Source organism: Moschus berezovskii, chromosome 22 (genome assembly GCF_049115385.1).
Source record: "Moschus berezovskii isolate FMDL1 chromosome 22, NW_MosBer_1.0, whole genome shotgun sequence".
NCBI classification, from domain to species: Eukaryota; Metazoa; Chordata; class Mammalia; order Artiodactyla; family Moschidae; genus Moschus; species Moschus berezovskii.
In genome coordinates, this window is record NC_142481.1 from 10,961,471 (window position 1) to 10,981,696 (window position 20,226).

A 20,226-nucleotide genomic window follows, 5' to 3' on the forward strand; every position below is an offset into this window, starting at 1 on the left:
CCCAGGAAAGGAAGGCGGGGCTAGCCTGAAACACCAATGGAAGCGGGAGTGGGCGGGCCTCACTTAAGAGGCAGGAGGCGGGGCTTGCGCAGCTGGGCCAATGAGAACACGAGACGCTGAGCAGTTGTTAGGCGACTGAGACCCGCGCATGGCGGACCCGACGCTGTTCGAGTTTCTGCACACCGAGATGGTAGCGGAGCTGTGGGCTCAAGATCCAGACCCCGGCCCCGGGGTGAGCGCCGGGTCCTGGTAGGGAGGAGCCACGGGCCGCGGCTGGAAAGCCTGTCGAGACCACCGGGAGGCGCGGAGGGCGCGGCAGCGGCCCCGGCCGAATACCTGCCTAGCCCCTGATCGCGGGGAGACCTCCACTGCGGGCTTCCGCCTCTGCAAAGCAGGGTTCGCACAGGGCTGGCCTCGGGGGTTACTCCTAGAACTGTGCGAGACAGCTCGGGGACAAGCTCCTAGCTCAAAACCCTGACACAAAGCAAGAGGGTAGTAATTACGATTGCTTGGTATATATTGAGGACTTACTGCCCGGGTTAAATCCCGCCTGCGCCTCTCACCCTGGGTGTGAAAGCCAGTGATTCGATCTGCGTACCTCAGTTTACTCCCTTGTAAAATGGGATCATAACAGCATCTAAGACTCGGTGAGACACTCATTCAACAAACTTACTGAGCACTTACTGTATCCCAGGCGGTTGTTTCCTTATCCTCACAAAGCTTAACCTTTTAGTAGGGAATTTACACAAACAATGTGCTTCCCAGGTGAAGAATCCGCCTGCCAGTGTAGGAGACGTGGGTTGGATCCCTGTATAGGGAAGATCCCCTGGAGGAGGAAATGGCAACCCACTCCAGTATTATTGCAGGGAAAATATGGACAGAGGAGCCTATCGGACTGGGGTCACAAAGAGTTGAACACAACTGAGCAGGGCACCCACGCAAACAATAAAAATAGCAATAAATGTGCCACCCGCTAGTGAGAAGTCCTATAAAGAAAACTTAAGTAGAATCAGGGAAAGAAAAGGGATGGAGTGGTGGATGGTGGAGGAAGGCCTTTCTGAGGAAAAGAAAGGAAGAAGCAAGCCCTGGGGATAAGTAGGGGGAAGAACATTCCAGGCAAGAGGAGGCCTTTAGAGCATGCTTGGAATTTTGAAAGTTGGTCCTTAGGAAAAATGCCCAGACTTTAAAGCACTTAATGCCATGTCTAATACATAATCAGCCCTCAAAACATGGAGCTCTGATTTAAAATCTGGTACTAAGAAGAAAGGGTGAGGGAGAAAGCAGATGCTTAATAAGTGGGTGCTATGCCCACTTCTTTCATTATTATTCTATCATCATCGTCAATATGCAAGACATTTTTATTGACGTATGTTTCCTTCCCAATCCAGGAGAGCTAACAAGGCTGTTGCTTGTTATCATCCCAACATAGATTCAACAAACTCTTAACTATTAAAACATGCAAGGTGCCAGGCCTTGCTGTAGGGGCTGGAGATTACTCAGCAAACCATGCAAAACCCTTGCCTTCTGGAGCTTATGTTGCAGTGGGGGAAACAGACAAATCAGATAAATGCATCTATATTGTACCTTGGGGAAATGCTACGAGAACGATAACACTTGGGAGAGGGAATGTGCACTGGCCTGTGTGTCAGGGGGCGGGTTGCAGTGTCCCAGCATCCCATCCATCCTGGCATTCAAACACGGAACTCAAGGGTCTCCAATAACCGCCTTTACTCCCTCACCTCCAGCCATGAGCCAGGTCCAGCCTGTTCCACTGTTTAAATACAGTTCCCATCTGTCCCCTCCCTGTTGCAGTGTGGCTTCCCTCCTCTCTACTGCATACCAGCCCCCTTTTACCTTATTATACCTGCCATGTCAATACCACGTTGACACCTATTAATCCTACAGTTCAAATGTCCCTTCCTCAGGGAAGCCCTCGGAGGAAGCGGGGGTATCTTTGTTCCGTTTGCACATTGCCCCTCCCCACGCCACTGTAAGAATCTGAATTATGATCCTTTAATTACTGCTGTCTCCTCTGCCAAGCTTCGTGCTTCGTGGTGTGGGCAGGGACCAGGTCTGTGTTGATCGCCATATAGTAGGTCCTCAGAGTGGATGTATATATTTTTCAATTTATTATCTGTTTGGTTTTGGCTGTGCTGTGTCTTTGTTGGTGCACTTGGGCTTTCTCCAGTTGCTTCTCACTGGTGTGGCTTCTCTTGTGGACCATGGGCTCTGGAGTGTGCCGGCTCCAGTGTCTGTGGCACATGGGCTCCTAGATGTGGTGCATGGGCTTTGCTGCCCCACGATGTGTGAAACCTTCCAGGACCAGGGATCGAACCTGTGTCCCCTACACTGACAGGCGGGTTCTTTACCACTGGTCCACCAGGGAAATCCCAGTGTGGATCTGTTGAAGAAGTGAGCGCAGCCCCTGTGCCGTGGAGGGTGAGGGTGGGGACTGGGTTCGCTTAGTATTGTGGCCAATAGTAACGCCCACCAGGTGCCCGCAGGGGCCTCACCTTCCTGATTTCATTTGATCCGCCTAACAGCCCACGGAGGTCAGCATGATCCTCCCCGCTTTGTAGGTGAGGAACAGAGGCTTTGATGGATGGAGTCGTTGCTGTCAAGTGGCAGAGTCAGGAATGTAACTGGGCCTCCCACTCCCAAAACCTGTGCTATAAACTCTCACCTGTCTCAGCATCTTCCCTGACACTCTTGGGAGGATTTTGATGTGGCCAAGCAAGTGTGGGGGACACGCAGTTACTCAGCTTTGCTCAGCACAGGGTTTTCAGAGCGCAAATGTGCCCACAACCTTTGGCAATGACTCTGTGCCCGGCTGCCTCCGCGGCCCCAATGCTGGGGTCCCCACACCAGGGATTCCGGCAGAGCTGGGCTGGGAGGCGGCCTGGACATTGGGCCTCAGAGCTCCTGGGTGGTTCCCGTATGCAGCCAGAGTGAGGACTGCCGTCTCCCCACATTCCTTCAGCTGGCAAACCCTGTTTCTCGCGGCACATCGTGGGCAGCTGCCTGCTTTTCCCCCAGTCTTTTCTCTCTTGCCCCTGGCCCCTTCCCTCTCTGCTCCTTCTTTTTGGTCCAGCAACTGTCCTGTCTGCTTCTTGGATACTTCTCATGGCTCCAGCACAGTGCTTTATCTGATTTAGTCCTCAGAACAGCCTTCCAGGGTTGACGTTATTATCCCATTTTGCAGGAGAGGGACTGAGGCGCCAGACAGGAAGGGCTTTTCTGGGATCACAGGCAAAATCAGGACTCGGGCATCCGGGTCAGAGCTTGTCTGTGGCAGCAGCCCCACCAGCCCCAGAGCCCCTTGAGGAAAGCGATGGTGGCTGGATCATCTCTGTCCCCAGCGCCAGGCGCCCAGGAGCCACAGTCATTGTTTAGGGCTTTTTGATCTCCACGTCCTGCCTGGTTATTTGTAGCTGTTGAATGGATTCTTCTGGAGGGTTACGGCTTGAGTGGAAGGCTGGCTGGAGGAACAGGAAGGTCAAAGGGCCTTTGTTATCTGAGCAGGAAAATTTCCGGGAGGAAGAGGCAGGGGAGGAGGAGGAAGAGGAGGCGGCTGTGGTTTGTCCATCTCAGGAGCTTTGACGATAAGGGGAACGAACCTGTGGGCAAAGGAGTGAAGTCTGCGTGGGAATGAGCTGTCCTCTGGAGGCCCGGTAACAGCCGTGCGGGCTGGGCCCTTGTCCACGAAAGCCCAGTGAGCGCTCAGCCAGCCCCTTCTCTCAGGAGGGCCTGGGCGGGGGATGGGGTGGAGCAGCCATCAGATACAGTCGTTGTCCTCAGGCCGGAGCCTGGGAAACCACCTGGTTCCTGGAAAAGTGGATGGCATCGGGGCGTGGTGCCTCTGAGGCCACAGAGCCAGCAGCGGGGCCTCTGTGAGCCAACTGGGGCTCTGTCCTGAGGGTGGTGTTGGCCGTAAAAGGTTTAAACTGAGGTCCCCAGGCTCAGATTTACTTGTTCGGAGGTCCTCCCAGGCCACGTGGATGAGATGGGATGGAGATTGGGCGGGGGAGGAGCCCAGAGCACAGGTGAGGAGCAGACAGACGGGGGACTGGGCGAGCTCGCCGAGTGTCAGCGGACAAGGTGGGATCTGCGGTTGTCCTGGAGACCACCTGGGTGATGATGGGGGAGACTGGCAACAGGTTGGGAGGTGTGCTCTCACCTGGCCACTCTCCATACTTCCTTTTTTTAAAGAAAAAAAAAAGTATTTCTTTGGCCACACCGAGTCTTAGTTGCAGCAGGTCGGATCTTCAGTCTTTTAGTTGCTGCACACGGGATCCTTAGTTGCGGCATGTGGCATCTAGTTCCCTGACCAGGGATTGAACCCGGGCCCCCCCGCACTGGAAGCTCGGAATCTTAGCCACCAGACCACCAGGGAAGTCCCCTCACCATACTTCTTTTGCATCTTCTGGGGCCACTGACGCTGGGGAAGCCAGAGGTCATCCCTTCTCCCTGTGCTTCAGGCAGGACCTGGACTGCCCCGCCCTGGGCCAGCACAGAGTGGCCCCACCAGTGGGGGCTGAACCTCACGAATAACTGAGGGGCCCGGCACGCAGCCCCCTGACTCCGCAGTCCAGGACGGCGCGGGGGAGGCAGGGTGGTTCACTCGTTCCGCCTTCCTCCTGCTTGGAGCTCTGTGGCCCTTTTCAGTCTGGACGCCTGAATCCGCCTTTGCCGAGCACAGCTGAGCGCGTTTTCCTCTTTCATTTTCCTCAACCATTTCTTCTCCCTTGTTGCTCCATCTGTGGCGCTCAGAGGAATCGTACACTTTCTGGGTCTCTTTCCACGTGTCAGCTTTCCTTTTTTTTTTTTTCCCCTTGACAGTCTGTGAAGTTTTAGCAACTTTCCAGAGTTCTCTCTTTCTCGGCTCCCTTGCAAAGAGATTTGTTTTGGCCACCACGTTCACGTCCACACATGTTCCCTTGTCGGCTCGTCCCTTCCTCGGAACGCCCGTGCTGCTCGTGGGTGCCCTTGGTGCCCACACTAAATAAGCCTTCTCTGAGGGGGGCCCCCTGCCCCGCTTCTCCCATCATCTCCATTCCTCTCAGTGGGCTCTTGTGTAAACCGGGCTGCGGCAGAGGCGGGAGCCCAGAAACGCACTGGCTCTGGCCCGGGCTCCAGAGTCAGGACGGGATGGGAGAGGCCCCTCGCCCTCCCTCTATAGCAGTGATGACCCCCTAGTGTCAGGGGGGCTTTTGCAGGGCCTGGGGCGTGCCAGCCCTGCCGCCCTCCCCTCCCCCAAAACCCACCCCCTCCCCACTGCCTCTCCTCCGCCCTGCTTGCTTTATGCCCCCTCTCCCTCCCACCCCCAGTCTCTGCAGTGCAGCAGATATTCACCTGGCCTCTTTCGAGGGCTGGGACTGTGAGGCCAACAGCAACAGCCGCTGTGTTGTGAGTTGCCGGTCACCCACCCCTGGGAGACTGAACTCCCCCCTTAACCCTGTCACCAATTTGTCATCCCCGCTAGGCACGGTGTGCGAGCTCCTGGAGGGGAGCTAGGAGTGACCGCGGGATAAATGGGGGAGTCCTGGGAACACAGGTGCGCTTGGTCAGAGCGGAGCCCCGTCCGGCCCCCTCCAGGAGTTCCCCTGAGCAGGGAGGTGATGCACGAGCGGCAGAGGCCTGTCAAGGGCCGGGCAGGGAACCAGGTGCTGAGATTCGTCCGCCCACAGAACAGAGCCCGTCCTTCATGGGCTTTTCCTTCCCTCTCGCCATCCCCAGCTCATCAGCAGGCTGACAGGTGCAGAGGCCGCAAATGACGACAGTACCGCTTCCCGCCTGACTCGGGGTGCTTGGCTTGCACTTACCCACTTCTTTAATCCTCATGAGGGCCCTGGGAAGGTCCTCATTTTACACGGGAGGAAACTGAGGCACAGGGCAGCTGGCCACTGCCCCACGCCCACAGCTGGTAAGGATCGGGACCCTGGACCCAGCCACCAGGGTGTTCCCCTCTCTGCCCCTCACACTCGAGCTCAGACCTCGAACACCTTAGTCATCAAGTCAGCCTGCCCCCCGAGGCCAGCCCTGCCGTGCCAGAGGATACCAGAGAGCACACACCGGTGTCACAGCAGGAAGCTGTGTCCTTCTCCAGGCCCGGTTCCTACAGGAGGAAGGCAGAATGGCAGACCAGGGTCTGGGTGTCGCGTGGCCCAGCAGAGGAGGGGGCCATCACGCGGGGCACCTCTGCTCCGGCTCCCCCCCAACTCCTGGCACCTCCCCTTGGGTAACCTCAGCCCTTGCCACTTCCCTGGGGCACAGACAGCTGCGAGTGTTGCCCTGATCGCCTGCCTGTCAACCACCTACATGCAGGAGCCGGGCCTGCTCAGGTCTGAAGGTGCCTCTGGGAGGTCTGACCTAACCCCTCTGTGCCCTGGTCTCTAGCTGTGAAACACAACCTACCTTATGGGACTGTTAAACAGGGGGGTCTGCACAAGGCAGCTGGCACAGCATCGGCCCAGGTCCCGATTCCTCATTCAGGATGTTTCTCACACGCCCCCAGTGTGTGCCCAGCCCCCCTAACGCCGTCTTGGCGTTTCTGATGCCCCGAGTCAGGGCCGCTCAGCTCTCTCTGGGTCACGCAGATCAGCAACATACACAGGTCGGCTCTCCTCCAGCCACACCGTCTGTGCTCCAGGACACGTGGACAGACGCCAAGTGCGGCCCCCTGCCGTTCGGTCCCCACGCCTCAGCACCCCCACCGCGGGACCCTGGTCTGGCCCCCCCGGAAGGCCACTTGGCCACCACTGCCTTCACCGAGCACGCCGAACCCCCGCCTCCCCTGAGCCCCCGTGGGTCCCTCCCAGGAGTCTTGGCTGGTATTTAAGGCCGAGACATAATCATAGCTGGCTTTTCACCTGCCTGCTGGCCCATCCGGAGGCCCACCTCTTGTGGCCCTTCACTGCAGCCCCCTTGCCACAGGAGCCCCAGGGCAAGTCACCTTGAGTTTCTGGGGTGATGGGAGTGCTACCCCACAGGGTGTGTAAGGACAGACGCTGAAAGTACGCATAGGAAGTGACGGGAGTTGCAAGGAAAGATGACGGGTGAGGCTGAGCCTGGGCAGGGCCCTCATTTTTCCTGGAGTGAGGGCGAGCGGGGCCTGAGGGCCGGTGCGGTCTGTGGAGCCAGCCTGCCGCTCCGGAAGCCCTCTCTCCTGGGTCTTGTCTCCCCGCACCAGCAGGGACGCACAAGCCCCCCTCGGCTGCCACACCGGCTGGCTCCCAGCTGGAGGTGGCCGAGGGCCCCTGAGCCTCCCTTCCCTGGCCTTCTAGGGACAGAAGACCAGCCTGTTGGTCCTGGAGGGCATGGGCTTCCGCGTGGGCCAGGCCCTGGGCGAGAGGTGAGAGGCGGGCAGGACCCATGGTGGGCTCCCTTCCTGGGCAAATGGGTGGGGAGGGTGCCTCGCTCCACGCAGCATCCTGCGCTGGTCTCCTACCTGCTCCTCACCCCGGGGCTCCCCCAGCCCGGCCCCCACGGTGTCTGCCGCTGCCCCCCCAGGCTGCCCCAGGAGACGCTAGCCTTCAGGGAAGAGCTGGACATCCTCAAGTTCCTGTGCAAAGACCTGTGGGTGGCCGTGTTCCACAAGCAGATGGACAGCCTCCGCACCAACCACCAGGTATGTGCCCCCCGGGCAGTCAGCGGGCAGAGGCCGGAGCCCTGGAAACCCAGGGAGGCGACCCCTGGCTCAGGGCAGTCACAGCAGGCCCAGCCCCCCTTGGGACCACCCACAAGCCCCCCCTACCCAGGACAGGCCCCTCGTGGCTGGCGGCCGTGCCTCGGCCTGACGCTGCTTGTCTGCACCCGAGCCTGATTCCCATTAGGCGCCCACACTGGGCCCGGCTGGTGGCCCAATGGCCTGGGCTGCACCTTCTCCCCACCGGACACCCTGGAAGGCATGCAGCAGGGACGCAGGGGGCGGAGGACACCAGGCCCTGGTCGGAGGGCCCCTGGGTCCTCATATAGCCCTGAAGGACGGCCCGAGACTGACCACAGCCGTTTTGAGGGAAGGGTCCTTCTAGACCTCAGGGTGGCGGTGCTGGGCCCTTGCCTTCCCTCCGCCCCCACCACAAAGGTACAGGCGCTACCCCGGCTCCCTGGGACCCTCCTCTGTCCCCAGGGGACCTACGTCCTGCAGGACAACAGCTTCCCCCTCCTCGTCCGGATGGCCTCGGGTCTGCAGTACTTGGAGGAAGCGCCCAAGGTATCGGGTGGGACTCTGGCCCGGGGCAGAGGCCTCTTCCCAAGCCCAGGACCTTGGGAGAGGGAGGCAGACCCCCCACCCCGTGAACCCTCAAGCCCAGCGTGGCCCTGGGGTGTTGGCCTCCCCCTGCTCTGCCTATGTTGACCCGTTTCCCCCGCCCCCAGTTCCTGGCCTTCACCTGCGGCCTCCTGCGTGGCACCCTCAGCACCCTGGGTGTCAAGAGCCTGGTCACCGCCTCTGTGGCAGCCCTGCCCTCCTGTGAGTTGGGGTGAGGGGGTGGTTCCCGTCCCTCTAGTGTGCCAGGGGCCCCCCGCCCTGCTCCCGGGGGCCTCGGAGGTGGCCGGGCCGCCCAGCCCCACTGCAGATGGGAATCTATGGCCCAGAGAGCTGAAGTCACAGGCCCAGGCCACACAGCAAGTGCGGCCCATCCACGGCCCTGCCCTCGATGTCCTCCTAGACTGCCTCCCCGGGTGTGCCAGCCTGGAGGGGAGAGCCAACGACAAGGACCTGGGCTAGTGGTTTCCAACACTACAATAGGAGTCACCTGGGTAGAGTCACCTGGGTAGGGGCTGGGGGGGGAGGTGCTGGGCTGAGGGGCTGCAAATGCAGCCAGTGTGAGGGGGTGTCCTCCTGACCCTGGGGCCCCACTGGCCCACAGTGCCCCCCATTGGACAAGCCGAGGCCCCACCCTTACCTGGGGGCTGCCTGCAACCAGCCCTCCACACACCCTTCCCTCGGGCGTCTTCCCCTCTGCTGGTCCCCAGGGCCACGCATCACAGGGGACCGGGGCCTGAGCTGGCAGGATCTGAGCCACAGGTGCCACTGAAACTGGGCCAGGCCCCTCCCCCACAACCTACGTGCCTGACCTGCTGCCTGACCTTCGTGCCCCCAGCCACCCACACAGCCCTGGGGCGCAGGCCGGGGGTGGGGCTGGGGCACCACTGTCTCAGGCCAGCGAGGAAACGAGGTCCAGCCAGGGCCACCCAGGCTGAGGGCGCAGGCCCCGGGTGAACGGCTTGGAGCGGCTGGGGCGCCACCTCTACCCTCTAGCCCCAGCCTCGAGCTCAGACCAGCCCTTCTCTTCCAGGTAAGTTCCAGGTGGTGATCCAGAAACCTTGAGGAGCCCCAGGTCCCACTCCCAGATGAGCTTCACGGCACCCTGGCCCAGAGACCCCTGCTGCTGCCTGTGCTGGGGGCTGGGGGGAGACCAGGGGTCCCCACGCTGCAGGGTGTCACAGCTGCCCAAGAGATGGGTGTCAGAGGGAGGTGGGGATGTCCCGGGGGCCAGGTGTCCCCGCGGCATTCGGGACCAGTGTGGAGGGGGGTCTGCGTTGCACACGTCCCTCCACAAGGCAGGCGCTCAATAAAGGTTCTGGAGGTGGAACCAGACTCAAGAGTGGAAGGTTGGAGGGGCACTCTAGAGTGCTTGGGGCAGGGGCAAAGCAACTGTGTGTGTCACGGGCCCAGTGCGTAAGTACCCCTTGTGGCTTCCTCCCCACCCCAAGTCCCCTCCGCCCCAGCCTCAGCCCTGGGGCTGGCCGCCTCCCGTACCGCACGCCTGGCCCCCAGCACAGGCGGCCTTGCCAGCATGGACAAGTCTGGGGTTGCTCTCTGCTCAGCAGGGGCCCAAAGAATGGATCTCTCCCTGGGAGTGGGGCCAGGGGCCCCTGGAGTTGCTGCCAGGTGTGGGCTGGCCTGGGGGGCCGCCACGAACAAGGATGGATGAGTGGGTGGGCCAGACACCCTCAGCTCCCCCAATACACACACACACACACTCTCGAATACACGCTTCACGTGCCTGGCGGATGCGAGTCATACCCAGAACAATGGCCCCGCTGACTAGTCTCTGGGCAGTTCAGCCTCCGTGCCCGCACCCCACCCCCTGCCACCACCTCTCCTGTTTACATTCATAGCATCTGGGGGCATCACCCGTCTGGACTCTGCTGGGCGCTGCCACTCGCTGCCTGAGGTGGGTAAGTACCCTGGCCTCAGAGCTGTAACCCGAGGCTGGATCAACCGGAACGGGAGGAGGAGGGGTCCCCTTGCCTAAGACCCCCCCCCCCAGGGGTGGGGTCCTCTGCCTCCATAGCATCTGGTGCAGACACTGCATGCAGTCCCTTCCCCAGCACACACAGCCCAGCCCCGCAGTCCCTTAGCACAGGCCTTTCCTGCCTGGCCCCCTCCCCACACTCCTACTCCAGCAGCCTGCAGCCTCCACTGCCCACCACTTGCCTGCAGTGGCTGCTCACTCGCGCTTCCCTGTGGGTCCCTGGCTGGGGGCTGGCACTGTCCGGGATGAGTCCCAGATGAATCTCGGTCACTCAGCTAAACTGCAGGCAGGCGGGGGAATGACCCGGGGCCAGCCCTGCCTTCAGGAAGCCCAGGGGCAGTCCAGAAGGAGCCCCCACAGACCCACCCACCCCTGACTCTGACACGCCAGCCTGGCCTCCTTGATCAGGATGGGAGGTAGAGTCCTGAGCTGGCGGAGGACAGGGAGGAAGAAGCTGCTGGCAGGCCTGGTGAAAAGGGAAGGAGGCACAGCTGGGCTGCAGGGGGGGTGGCGTCTGGTCACTGGGCGCCTTGCAGGGCTCGTTGGTTTCCTTCTCTCTCATCCTGGGCGCTGCTCAGGAGTTGCCTCCCCCACCTCCCTGGGGAAACCTTTGCTGGTGCCATCACCCCAGCAGCAGCCACAGGGAGACGGGACCCTGGAGAGCAGAGGGCCCCCCCCTCCAAGGTATCTAAGGTGCCTCCTCCCCACCCCCACCCCCCAAGAACGTCTGCAAGGCGCCTTCACTACCTGGCACAAAACACTGCCTGCAAAGCCCTGCTCGGCCTCCCTTGGTCCTGTTTCCTCACCTGTAGGGCAGGCCTCACCCCTGCCCTGTGGGGGCATGGTCAGGGGAAAGGGGGTTACCATAGAGACGCATGTGGGGAGTTCTCTGGTGGTCCAGTGGTTAGGACCCTGTGCTCTCATGGCTGGGGCTGGGGTTCAGTTCCTGACTGGGGACCTCGGAGCCCACAGACTGTTGGGCCCCAAAAGGGAGAAGCATGTCCGCCGAGCATGGCTCCTAACGAGCCAGGAACTCGTGTGTAGTCACTTTATGTGAAGCATCTGGAGCAGCCGGTAAGTGGGTCGGTTGGAGCCTGTTGCCGAGTGCCAGGCGCTGGACTTGGAGGACTCCCGACGGCCACGAGAGGCCAGCCTGGATGCCAGTCTACTCAGCAGTAAGGAAGCCAGGCTCAGACAAGGGAAGTCACCTGGCCCAGGAGGAACTGGCACCCGAAGCTGGGATCGCTCCTTCCCTGGGCCTGGGCTCCTGGCTTCCTTCCTGCCCGCCCGTGGCCGAGGTGCCCAGACCTGCAGACCCTGTGGCGGGGCCCTCCCTGGGCGGCACCGAGGCCTGCCGTCTCCGTGCCTTACCTGGGGCACCCCCAGTCCTGGAAAGTGGAGTGCACCAGATGGGGACTGGGAGGGCTTGCTGGGGACGGGGCGGGGACGAGGCGGGCAAACCGGTCGGGCGGCTGGGCTCCCGGTTCCCAAGGCCTCCACATAGTCGGGCCGCACTGACGCTGCCAGACGGAGGGGCTGGCGCGGAGCCGGGCGGGGAGCTGGGGCTCTGAGGCTGCCTTCAGGTACGGGAGACCCCAGGCCGGGGGGCTGTGGGGTGGGGTAGGTGGGGGTCACATGCCTGGTCCCCAACCCTCACCACCCCGTTTCCTCTGCCCCTCAGCGGCCCCCCGCAACCCGTCCCTGCCTCTAAACAGCATCCTTCCCATCCTTAAAAGGGGCGCCTCACATTTTAAACTCAGTGCTCCCCACCACCCCGTCTCATTCCTAGTTTGCTCTTGGCCTCTCCCAAATTGGACCACACCGATTTCATTTTCTCCCAGAGGGTGCCCCTCCCTCCATCCCCTCATTACGTCCCCAACGCCCCAGCCCTGAACCTTCAGTCGCTCGCTGGGTGGCTCGCTGCTCCCACCTCTCATCACTGATTGCGCTGGTTTCAAAGGGCGCCAGCCCCCACGTCCCACAGCACAAACCCCCAAAATCTAGCTCCCCCCTGGTTTTACTCAGCCACCCACCAGCTCCCAGCCCACCTCAGCTCAGCACCCGCCTTGTTCTGGCCTCTTGGAAATGTCCAGTAGCTCCCAAACACCCCAGACTACCCCCCTTAACACCATCCAACCTGGGCCTCGCCATCTGCCCCCCCACCCCATCCAGACCTCCCAGTGTTTCTTGGAGGAGCACCTCCACCCCACCCAGGTTAAGGCGCGATCCCAGCATCAGGGAGGGGGGCTCATCCACGGCAGGTCTCAGAGAGTCGCCCCGGGGGTCGGCTCTGGCTGCCGGCACCCGAGGGGCTGGGCACTGAGCCGGGCCTCTCCCGCCCCCTCCCTGAGCAGGCCCCCGGCCACCATGCACCAGCACTACACCGTCCATTTTGCCAAGGGCGCCCTGCCCCCTCGGATTGCCACCGAACGCTACTTCTTGGACCCGGAGTTGGGGCACCGAAAAGGTAGGGGTTCAGTTTTGGGGGGGTCCTGGTAGCAAGGAGGGGTGGCTGCGGGGGATGACCAAGCAGAAGAAGACCCTCAGGCCCCAAGAGAGAAGAGCCACCAGCACTCACCATAGAGGCGTCCGCACAGGGGCCAGTGGGGGACCCTGGGAGGCCTACCTGGCCTGCCCCTCCTCCCCCAGCATGGGTCACCAGGCCTGGGGGGACTGCCCCCTACTTGGGGGGAGCCATGTGGTGGGAGGGAGGGGTCAGAGGGCAAGTCCCCCCCCCGACAATGAGTGTATGAAGTGGGGTCCAGCCTCTCACGGTGACCACAGGTGCTCCTGCTTGGGGTGGGGAGGGGGCAGATATTGCCCACCTGGGCTGATTCAGCCTCCTTGGGGCCTCCGAGGGCAGCCCCCTTCCCGAGGGCCTTGTCTGAGCTCAGGTGTGAGGCCCAGCCCCCCTTTCCTAGTCCCCACCCTGTCCCCTCTCTGCAGTCACCTCCTGTCACGCTGGCCGCTGGACCAACCAGGCCAGCTCCCAATGGAGTATTCTCAGTGCCCACACTGGGGGACATCCCGGGGCCTGGGGAATTTGGGGGAGCAGGAACTCCAGGACAGCATCCCCACTCTAGACCCTGACCTGGCTGAAGCCCAGGCCTCTGCACCTCCTCCTCTTCCTCCCACCCCAGCTGAGGGATAGCACAGGGCGAGGCCACCCATCCGCCCTCACCCCCTGCTCATCTTCTCTCCCATTTCTCCTGAGCCCCGCTCCACCTGAAGGCCCGACCCGGTTCCTGCCAGTGCCCTCAGGGCTCTGGGACCCAGGCCCAGTCACCCCCACTTCCTTCCTTCCAGGATGCTGTCATCAGGGGTGCCACGACCCAGCGGCACCCAGCGCCCACAGGCCCTGTCGGCCGACACCCCAGGCATGCTGGCAGCTGGCCTCCCACGGCCACCAGGGGGGGCGCGGTGGCTCTCGCCGGGGCCCCCAGCCCCGCACCCAGCAGCAGCAGCAGCAGCAGAGGCGGCAGCCCCAGCCCCCGCCTCCCCAGCCCCCGCAGCAGCGTCTCTGCTCTGTTCACGGGGCCCAGAAGCGGCTACCTGCAAACACCGCTGCCCCCGCGCAGCCAGCCAGCGCCCCCCAGCCACCCCCCACCTCACTCACCGCGGCCAGCATCCCGGCCACCAGCGGCCCAGCCCTGCCCTCCGCAGCTGGCACCCTCCTGGAGCCCAGCAGGCCCACGGACGCCCGGCCCCTGCCCGCCCCTGCAGCCTGCGGCTGCTTCACCTCCTACAGCTCCGGTGCTCACCCAGCCTCCCCTTCCCAGGCTCCGTCCCTGCCACCTTGCTTCCTGCCTGGGCCTGGGGCCTGCCCTCCTCACCCCTCCGTCTGGGCTCTGTCTGGAGGGCGCTCATCCCTGACCCTGGGCCTCGGGGCAGCCACCATTGCTTCACTTGTCAGGAGCCAAGGGTCCCGGGCCAGGCCAGGGCCCTGGCCCCAGCTCTCTCCCTCTGCTGACACCCTTGCTCTGCTTCCTCTCCCCCAGCCCTCCTGACTTGGGGCAGTGGGTGATGAGCATCAGCTTGCTGGCCAGCTCGGGGGTGGGGGAGATGTGTCAAGTGTGCGGCTGCAGCCAGAGGTGTGGAGTGGCCTGGGAGATTCAGAGAGTAGTGCACCCAAGGGAGGGGACTGGCCCTCTGTCGGTGTCGTGACTGACATTGACACGTGACACCCAGCCGCTCACTCACTCATTCATTCTGCGACTAGGTACGGACACCTGCAGGAGTGCCAGGCTCTGTTCTGGGAGTGCCCCAGGGAGCAGGGTGGGCAGATTGCTGCCCTTATGGCGCTCACATTCTGTAGGCAGTTGGGGGAGGCGGGTTTACAGGAAACAATAGGAAAGTTCAAAACAGTGTCACCAGGTGATAACCATGCTGGGGGAAGGATAAAGCTGGGAGAGGAGATGGGGTCTGCAAAGTAAGCACGGTCATCAGGCAAGACCCCATTAAGTTGACATTTGAGCAAAATGGGGCAATTCTCTTGAGTCAATGGTAAATGCACTGACTCTGAGGTGGCCGGTTCAAGGGACAAGGAGGTACATGTGGCTGGATCGGGGGAGGTGAGGAGGAAGGTCAGATAGGTCCGAGAGGGCGGAAGGTGGCCAGATTCTGCAGACCTCGTGGCCACAGTGAGGGGTCGGCCTTCTCATGGAGAGGCAGGAGCCATGAGGGCCCAGAGCTGACTCTGGGACATGACATGAGAGTTGACTCCTGGAGTCCAGGAGAGGGGCTGGTGACCTGACCAGGGAGGTGGCAGCAGAGGTGGGAACTCACACTGGTTTCGAGGGCTGTTTTAAAAATAGTGCATGGCTGAGCTCATCTCCAGGTCGGGCACAACCTCATCAATAGAGAAAAAAATAGAGCGCAGCCTCGTGGCCATGATGCCCATTTCACACACTGGCAAGTAGAGGCTCGGTGAGGTGAGGTCAGCCAGCGACTAGACAGAGCAGGCTCGGGTCCTCACTGGCTGCCGCCTTAGCTGACTCTGGCCCTAGTCTGCCCCCTGCCCTCCCAGCTGCGCCCCAGGCCCAGCGCTGGCTCTGGGCGAGGGATGGATAATGCAGCCCAGAGGCCTCTATGAAAGCGGGCGTGTCATCCCCATGGAGCACCGTGAGACTGGCCAGTGCCCCCCACACTGCAACCCAGCCGTACCCTTCTGGCACCCCAACTCTGGGCCCAAGAACTGGCGTTCAGTGGGGGCCCAAAGGGGGCGAGCAGGCCCGCTCTGGAGAGTGGACTGTAGCAATTGCACATTGAGTCCCTGTGCCAGGACTCAGACAGGACAGCTGCGCCCTGAAGGGCCACCCCAGACCACGACACTGACAGAGGGCCTGGCCTCCACCAGACCCTTTGGCGCTCTTCGACCCAGACGGGCCCATCTGGTCCTGGAGGAGGGGGCTGCCTGCGGCCACAGAAACCTCTGTTGGGGCTTTGGCCTGAGTCGCAGCTGGGAGACGGGGAGGGGTTGCCAGTGGTGCAGGGAGAGGGCAAGCACTGCGGAGGGCAGATGGGAGGAGGGTGGTGCCTGGCCAGCCTCGCTAACTTGGGTTTCCCCTCCCCACCCCCGGCACCCCCAGACATCTTGACAGAGGATGACGTCTACTGCAGCTGCCTGGCCAAGACTCTCTGCCACGTGCCCGTCCCTGTGACCGTGGGTTTCTATGCCCCCTTTGGCTGCCGTCTGCACATGATGCTGGACAAGATCACGGGTGAGGACTTGCGGGGATTCAGGGGAGAGGGATTAAGGGAAATGGAGCCTTGGGTCCCTGTCCCGCCCCGGGCTTCCCCAAGACCTGCTTGCCCCTGAGGTCAGTCGACTTCAGGCCAGGGGCCCATAAGTCAGCATTAACCAGGTCCCTCCCCGTGCCTTTGCCCCCCTTCCCTCACCAAATCCACTGCAAGGAACCTTTCTAAAATACACATCGATGAGCGACATCCCTGGTGGTCCAGTGGTTAAGACTGCATGTGGCCACTACAGGGGGTGCATGTTTGATCCCTGGTCAGGCCACTCCAGTACTCTTGCCTAGAAAATCCCATGGATGGAGCAGCCTGGTGGGCTGCAGTCCGTGGGGTTGCTAAGGGTCGGACATGACTGAGCGACTTCACTTTCACTTTTCACTTTCACACATTGGAGAAGGAAATGGCAACCAGTGTTCTTGCCCGGAGAATCCCAGGGACAGGGGAGCCTGGTGGGCTTCCGTCTATGGGGTCACACAGAGTCGGACACGACTGAAGTGACTTAGCAGCAGCAGCAGCAGGGAACTAAGACCTCATAGGCCATGCGCTGCAGTCAGAAAGTTAAGCAAATAACAACAAAAAACTAAAATACACATCTAGCCCTTCCCTTCCCCTGCTCAGAAGTCTCCCATGGCTCCCCAGCACCCTTGGGAGAAAGCCCAGGTTCCTCGCCGAGGCTGCAGGCTCTTGCTGAGTCCCTCCTGGGCTCTGTGCTCCTCAGGCCCATCTCTTCTCCTCAGCCCAGGCCCAGGGCTGGGCACCCACAAGACCCCTGACAGCTAATGTTAACTGAAAACACGAGCAGGTTCAAACCCTGCTGCAGCTCAGCCCCCAGCCCCAATCACTGCCAGAGAAACCGGAGGTGACGCACCCCTGTGTGCCCGGCCCTGGCAAGCACCTACTAAACAAACCCACATCATGTTGTTGTCGCAGAGCAAAGAATAGGGTCCTGGGAGGAGAAAAGATCTGGCCAAAAGGCTAAAGCAAACAGAGCTTCTGGTTCACTCACTCACCCTCCCAGCAGGAAGGTCCTGCCCCCAGCCTCTCACGATCCAGTCCTCCAGACCTTCTCCCAGCACCCAAGGGGTGCCAAAACAACCAGGGCCCTGCCCTTCCTGGGCTCACAGACCAGCGTGAGAGACAGACCTGTCCCCAGACGGGGAGGACCCAGCATGGGCAGGGCTGCAGTGGAGGAGCTCAGGGTCACCTGACCCAGCTTGGGTCTCAAGGAAAGCTTCCTGGAAGAGGTGACAGCTGAGCTGAGAGCTGGAGGAGGGGCAGGAAGCCAGGAAAATGGGATCCTTGCGGCCCTGCGTTTCTCTTCCTCAGCACCTGGCTGCCTGAGCCCATCCTCTCTCCCCTGGGGGCTCTATTTCGGACCACTCCCCCGGGGGCTCTACTTCGGACACCACCCCCCACCTCCCCACCCTCTCCTGTTCAAGCCTGGCTCCTTCCATCCTTGTGCACCTGCCCAGTGCTTGGGGATGGCCCCGGGCTCCCTAACATCCAGGCCCCCGTGCTGCGCTGAGCCGGTCTGGTCGGCTCACACCGTTCCCCCCGGCGCTCTCGGTCCCCGCAGCGCTGATGCAGCAAGAGGCAGCCCAGCGCGAGGCGGAGGAGCTGGAGCGCGTGCAGTGGCGGCCGCGGCCCGTGCGGGGCTGGGCCTTCCCGAAGCTGCTGTGGTACCTGGTGTTCCTGCAGCCCATCATCACCGAGGTGCACCTGCGGCGCAAGAACGTCAAGTTCCTCTTCATCCGCTTCAGCGCCTGGCAGTACGCGGGCACCGACAAGCTGTGGGCCGGCCTGGTGACCACGCTGTGCGAGGGCATCCGCCACCAATATGGCGCGCTGCCCTTCAGCGTGTACTCGGTGCTGGGCACGAAGGCGGCCACGACGCCGGGCTTCCACCAGCGCGAGTGGCAGTGCCGGCACCGCGTGTGCCTGGCGCTGCTGGCGCTGCTGGCCGTGCTCGGCCTGGGCGTGGGGCTGCTCTACCTGTCGGTGGGCGCCCGCTCGCTGAGCCACCGCGCCACCAACAGCAGCCTGCTCCGGGTGTTCGGCGGCGCGGCCACCACGCTGTCGGGCTCCGGGCTGCTCATGGCCGTGTACTCGGTGGGCAAGCACCTGTTTGTGAGCCAGCGCAAGAAGATCGAGCGGCTGGTGTCGCGCGAGAAGTTCGGCAGCCAGCTGGGCTTCATGTGCGAGGTGAAGAAGGAGGTCGAGCTGCTCACCGACTTCCTGTGCTTCCTGGAGATCTACCAGCGGCGCCGCCTGCGCGTCGTGCTCGAGGTCACCGGGCTGGACACGTGCTACCCGGAGCGCGTGGTGGGCGTGCTCAACGCCATCAACACGCTGCTGTCTGACAGCCACGCGCCCTTCATCTTCATCCTGGTGGTGGACCCCAGCATCCTGGCCGCGTGCCTCGAGAGCGCCGGCTCCATGAAGGGCACGGCCGACAACGGCTACCTCTTCCTCAACCGCACCGTCACGCTGCCCTTCTCGGTGCCCATCATGGGCCGCCGCACCAAGCTGCAGTTCCTCCAGGACGCCGTGCAGAGCCGCGACGACCTGCTCTATCGCGAGATGACGCGCAAGCTGCGGCCGCCGCCCGGGGCCGGGGCCAGGGCCGGGGGCGGCGAGGGCGCGCAGCTCCTGGCGGTGCAGACGCAGGCGGGGGGCGAGCGCGCGCAGAGCCGCATCGACGCCGAGGCGGCGCGCCGCATCCGCGAAGCGCTCTTCTGCCTGCATGACGAGCGCGACTGCCTCTACGAGTACGTGCCCGACAACGTGGTGTCCATGCGGCGCATTGTCAACACCGTGCCCATCACCGTGCGCCTGCTGCAGCAGCAGCAGGGGGACTTCGGAGGCCCCTCGCCGCGCCAGGCCGTGGCTTGGGTCGTGCTCGCCAACCAGTGGCCGTGCCGCCTCAGCTGGGCCCTGCAGTGCCTGGAGGACCGGCAGCAGGCCGGGGGCGCGCCCGAGGCCCGTGCGCGCCTCTGGGACGTGTTCTGCGACCACAGCCGCGAGCTGCACGCCATGACCAAGCCGCTGCAGAACGTGCTCGACCTGGACGGCGACCCTGAGCTTTTCGAGCGCTTCCTGGGCGCCGACTTCCCCTTCACCGTGGCCGAGGCGCAGAGCCTCCTGCGCTGCACCGTCAACCTGGACCACTCCATCCGCCGCCGCATGGGCCTCATCCGGGCCGTCAGCGCGCTCAAGCCGCCCAGCCCGCCCAAGTCCCCTGCCCGCGACACCCCCCACGCTGCCAACGGAGCCAACCACGCCCCCGGGGCGGCCCGGGCAGGCCACCCTGCAGGGCACGCCCCTGTGCATGCCAGCGAAGCCCACCATCCCCGGGACTGGGCGCAGGGGGGCAAGCCCAGACCCATGGCTTGAGCGCCTTTGACTCAGGGGCAATCCAGCCCAGGTGGGCCTTGAATGTAACACTTCTGGGCACAACACTTGCATTTTCCCAGATGAAAGTGTAGGGGGCCTGACTGGGCTGAAGACCCAGGATCCAGTGTCCGGAATGGGGCCTGTGGTGCCCATATTTCCCAGATAAATCTGTGAGCCAGGGAGAGCCATAGGCCATGGCCACCAGGAATGGGACAGCGTGTCAGTGTCTGACAGCCGGGCAGAAGGACCCATGAGGAAATCGGGGTTCAAGTGCAATAAATGAAAATGTGAAAGCCCCCGATTGGTCTTCCTTGATGAAGGCAGGGAAGCTGAGAAGCAGAGATGGTCTTGACCTCTCCAGCTCACTGAGGACTGGGCACCAGGCCTGCCCTATCCTGCCAAGTCCACTGCATTCCCAGGGAGTTGGGCAGGCTCAGCTGGCAGCCTGCTCGCTGACATCCCGGAGGTGGGAGGGGCTGCGGGGGCGACGGGCGAGGCTGTGGAGGCAGGGGCAATGAGGGCCAGACGGATGTGCTCCCTGACTCAGTGGAGTGCACCCAGGCCTCAGGGGATCCAGGTCCCTGTCCCCACACCTGAGCTTGCCCCTCTGTGGGCAGGGCAGGAGCTGGCATTTCCGAGGGCGGTGTCCCCAGTGACCTCAGCAGGCTGCTCCACTCTTGGGGTGGCTCCTCCCCTGGCATAATGGGTTAATTAGGCTTTGCTGGCACCGCAGTCTGGAGGAGCTGGCGGCACTGCCTCCCCCAGATAACTAACTGTCCAGGGGGGATGCCTGCCTTACAGGTCACTCCAGGCCCACTGG

The 20,226-nt window shown here is 62.5% G+C and overlaps 2 protein-coding genes across 5 annotated transcripts; both read left to right on the forward strand.

The window, feature by feature from the left end:
* Positions 1-78: 78 nt before the first annotated feature.
* TRAPPC6A (trafficking protein particle complex subunit 6A) lies at positions 79-9,596 on the forward strand. Its single transcript, XM_055411926.2, has 6 exons — positions 79-232; positions 7,284-7,351; positions 7,510-7,627; positions 8,129-8,212; positions 8,377-8,470; positions 9,300-9,596. Exons 1-6 carry the CDS (start codon positions 149-151, stop codon positions 9,329-9,331), a joined length of 480 nt encoding a protein of 159 aa, XP_055267901.2. The 5' UTR covers positions 79-148; the 3' UTR covers positions 9,332-9,596.
* NKPD1 (NTPase KAP family P-loop domain containing 1) lies at positions 8,519-19,799 on the forward strand. 4 transcript variants are annotated; one of them, XM_055411887.2, is made up of 5 exons: positions 8,519-9,299; positions 10,126-12,729; positions 13,569-14,015; positions 15,851-15,982; positions 17,590-19,799. In XM_055411887.2, the coding sequence occupies exons 2-5, from the start codon at positions 12,348-12,350 to the stop codon at positions 19,404-19,406; spliced, it is 2,778 nt and encodes a 925-aa protein (XP_055267862.2). In that variant the 5' UTR covers positions 8,519-9,299; positions 10,126-12,347; the 3' UTR covers positions 19,407-19,799. The 4 variants fall into 4 exon arrangements, with proteins under 4 accessions (XP_055267862.2, XP_055267863.2, XP_055267867.1 ...); XM_055411888.2 differs by lacking the exon at positions 8,519-9,299 and having other exon boundaries at positions 9,747-11,845; positions 12,617-12,729; XM_055411892.2 differs by lacking the exons at positions 8,519-9,299; positions 13,569-14,015 and having other exon boundaries at positions 9,747-11,845; positions 12,617-12,729; positions 17,590-19,774.
* Positions 19,800-20,226: the final 427 nt, after the last annotated feature.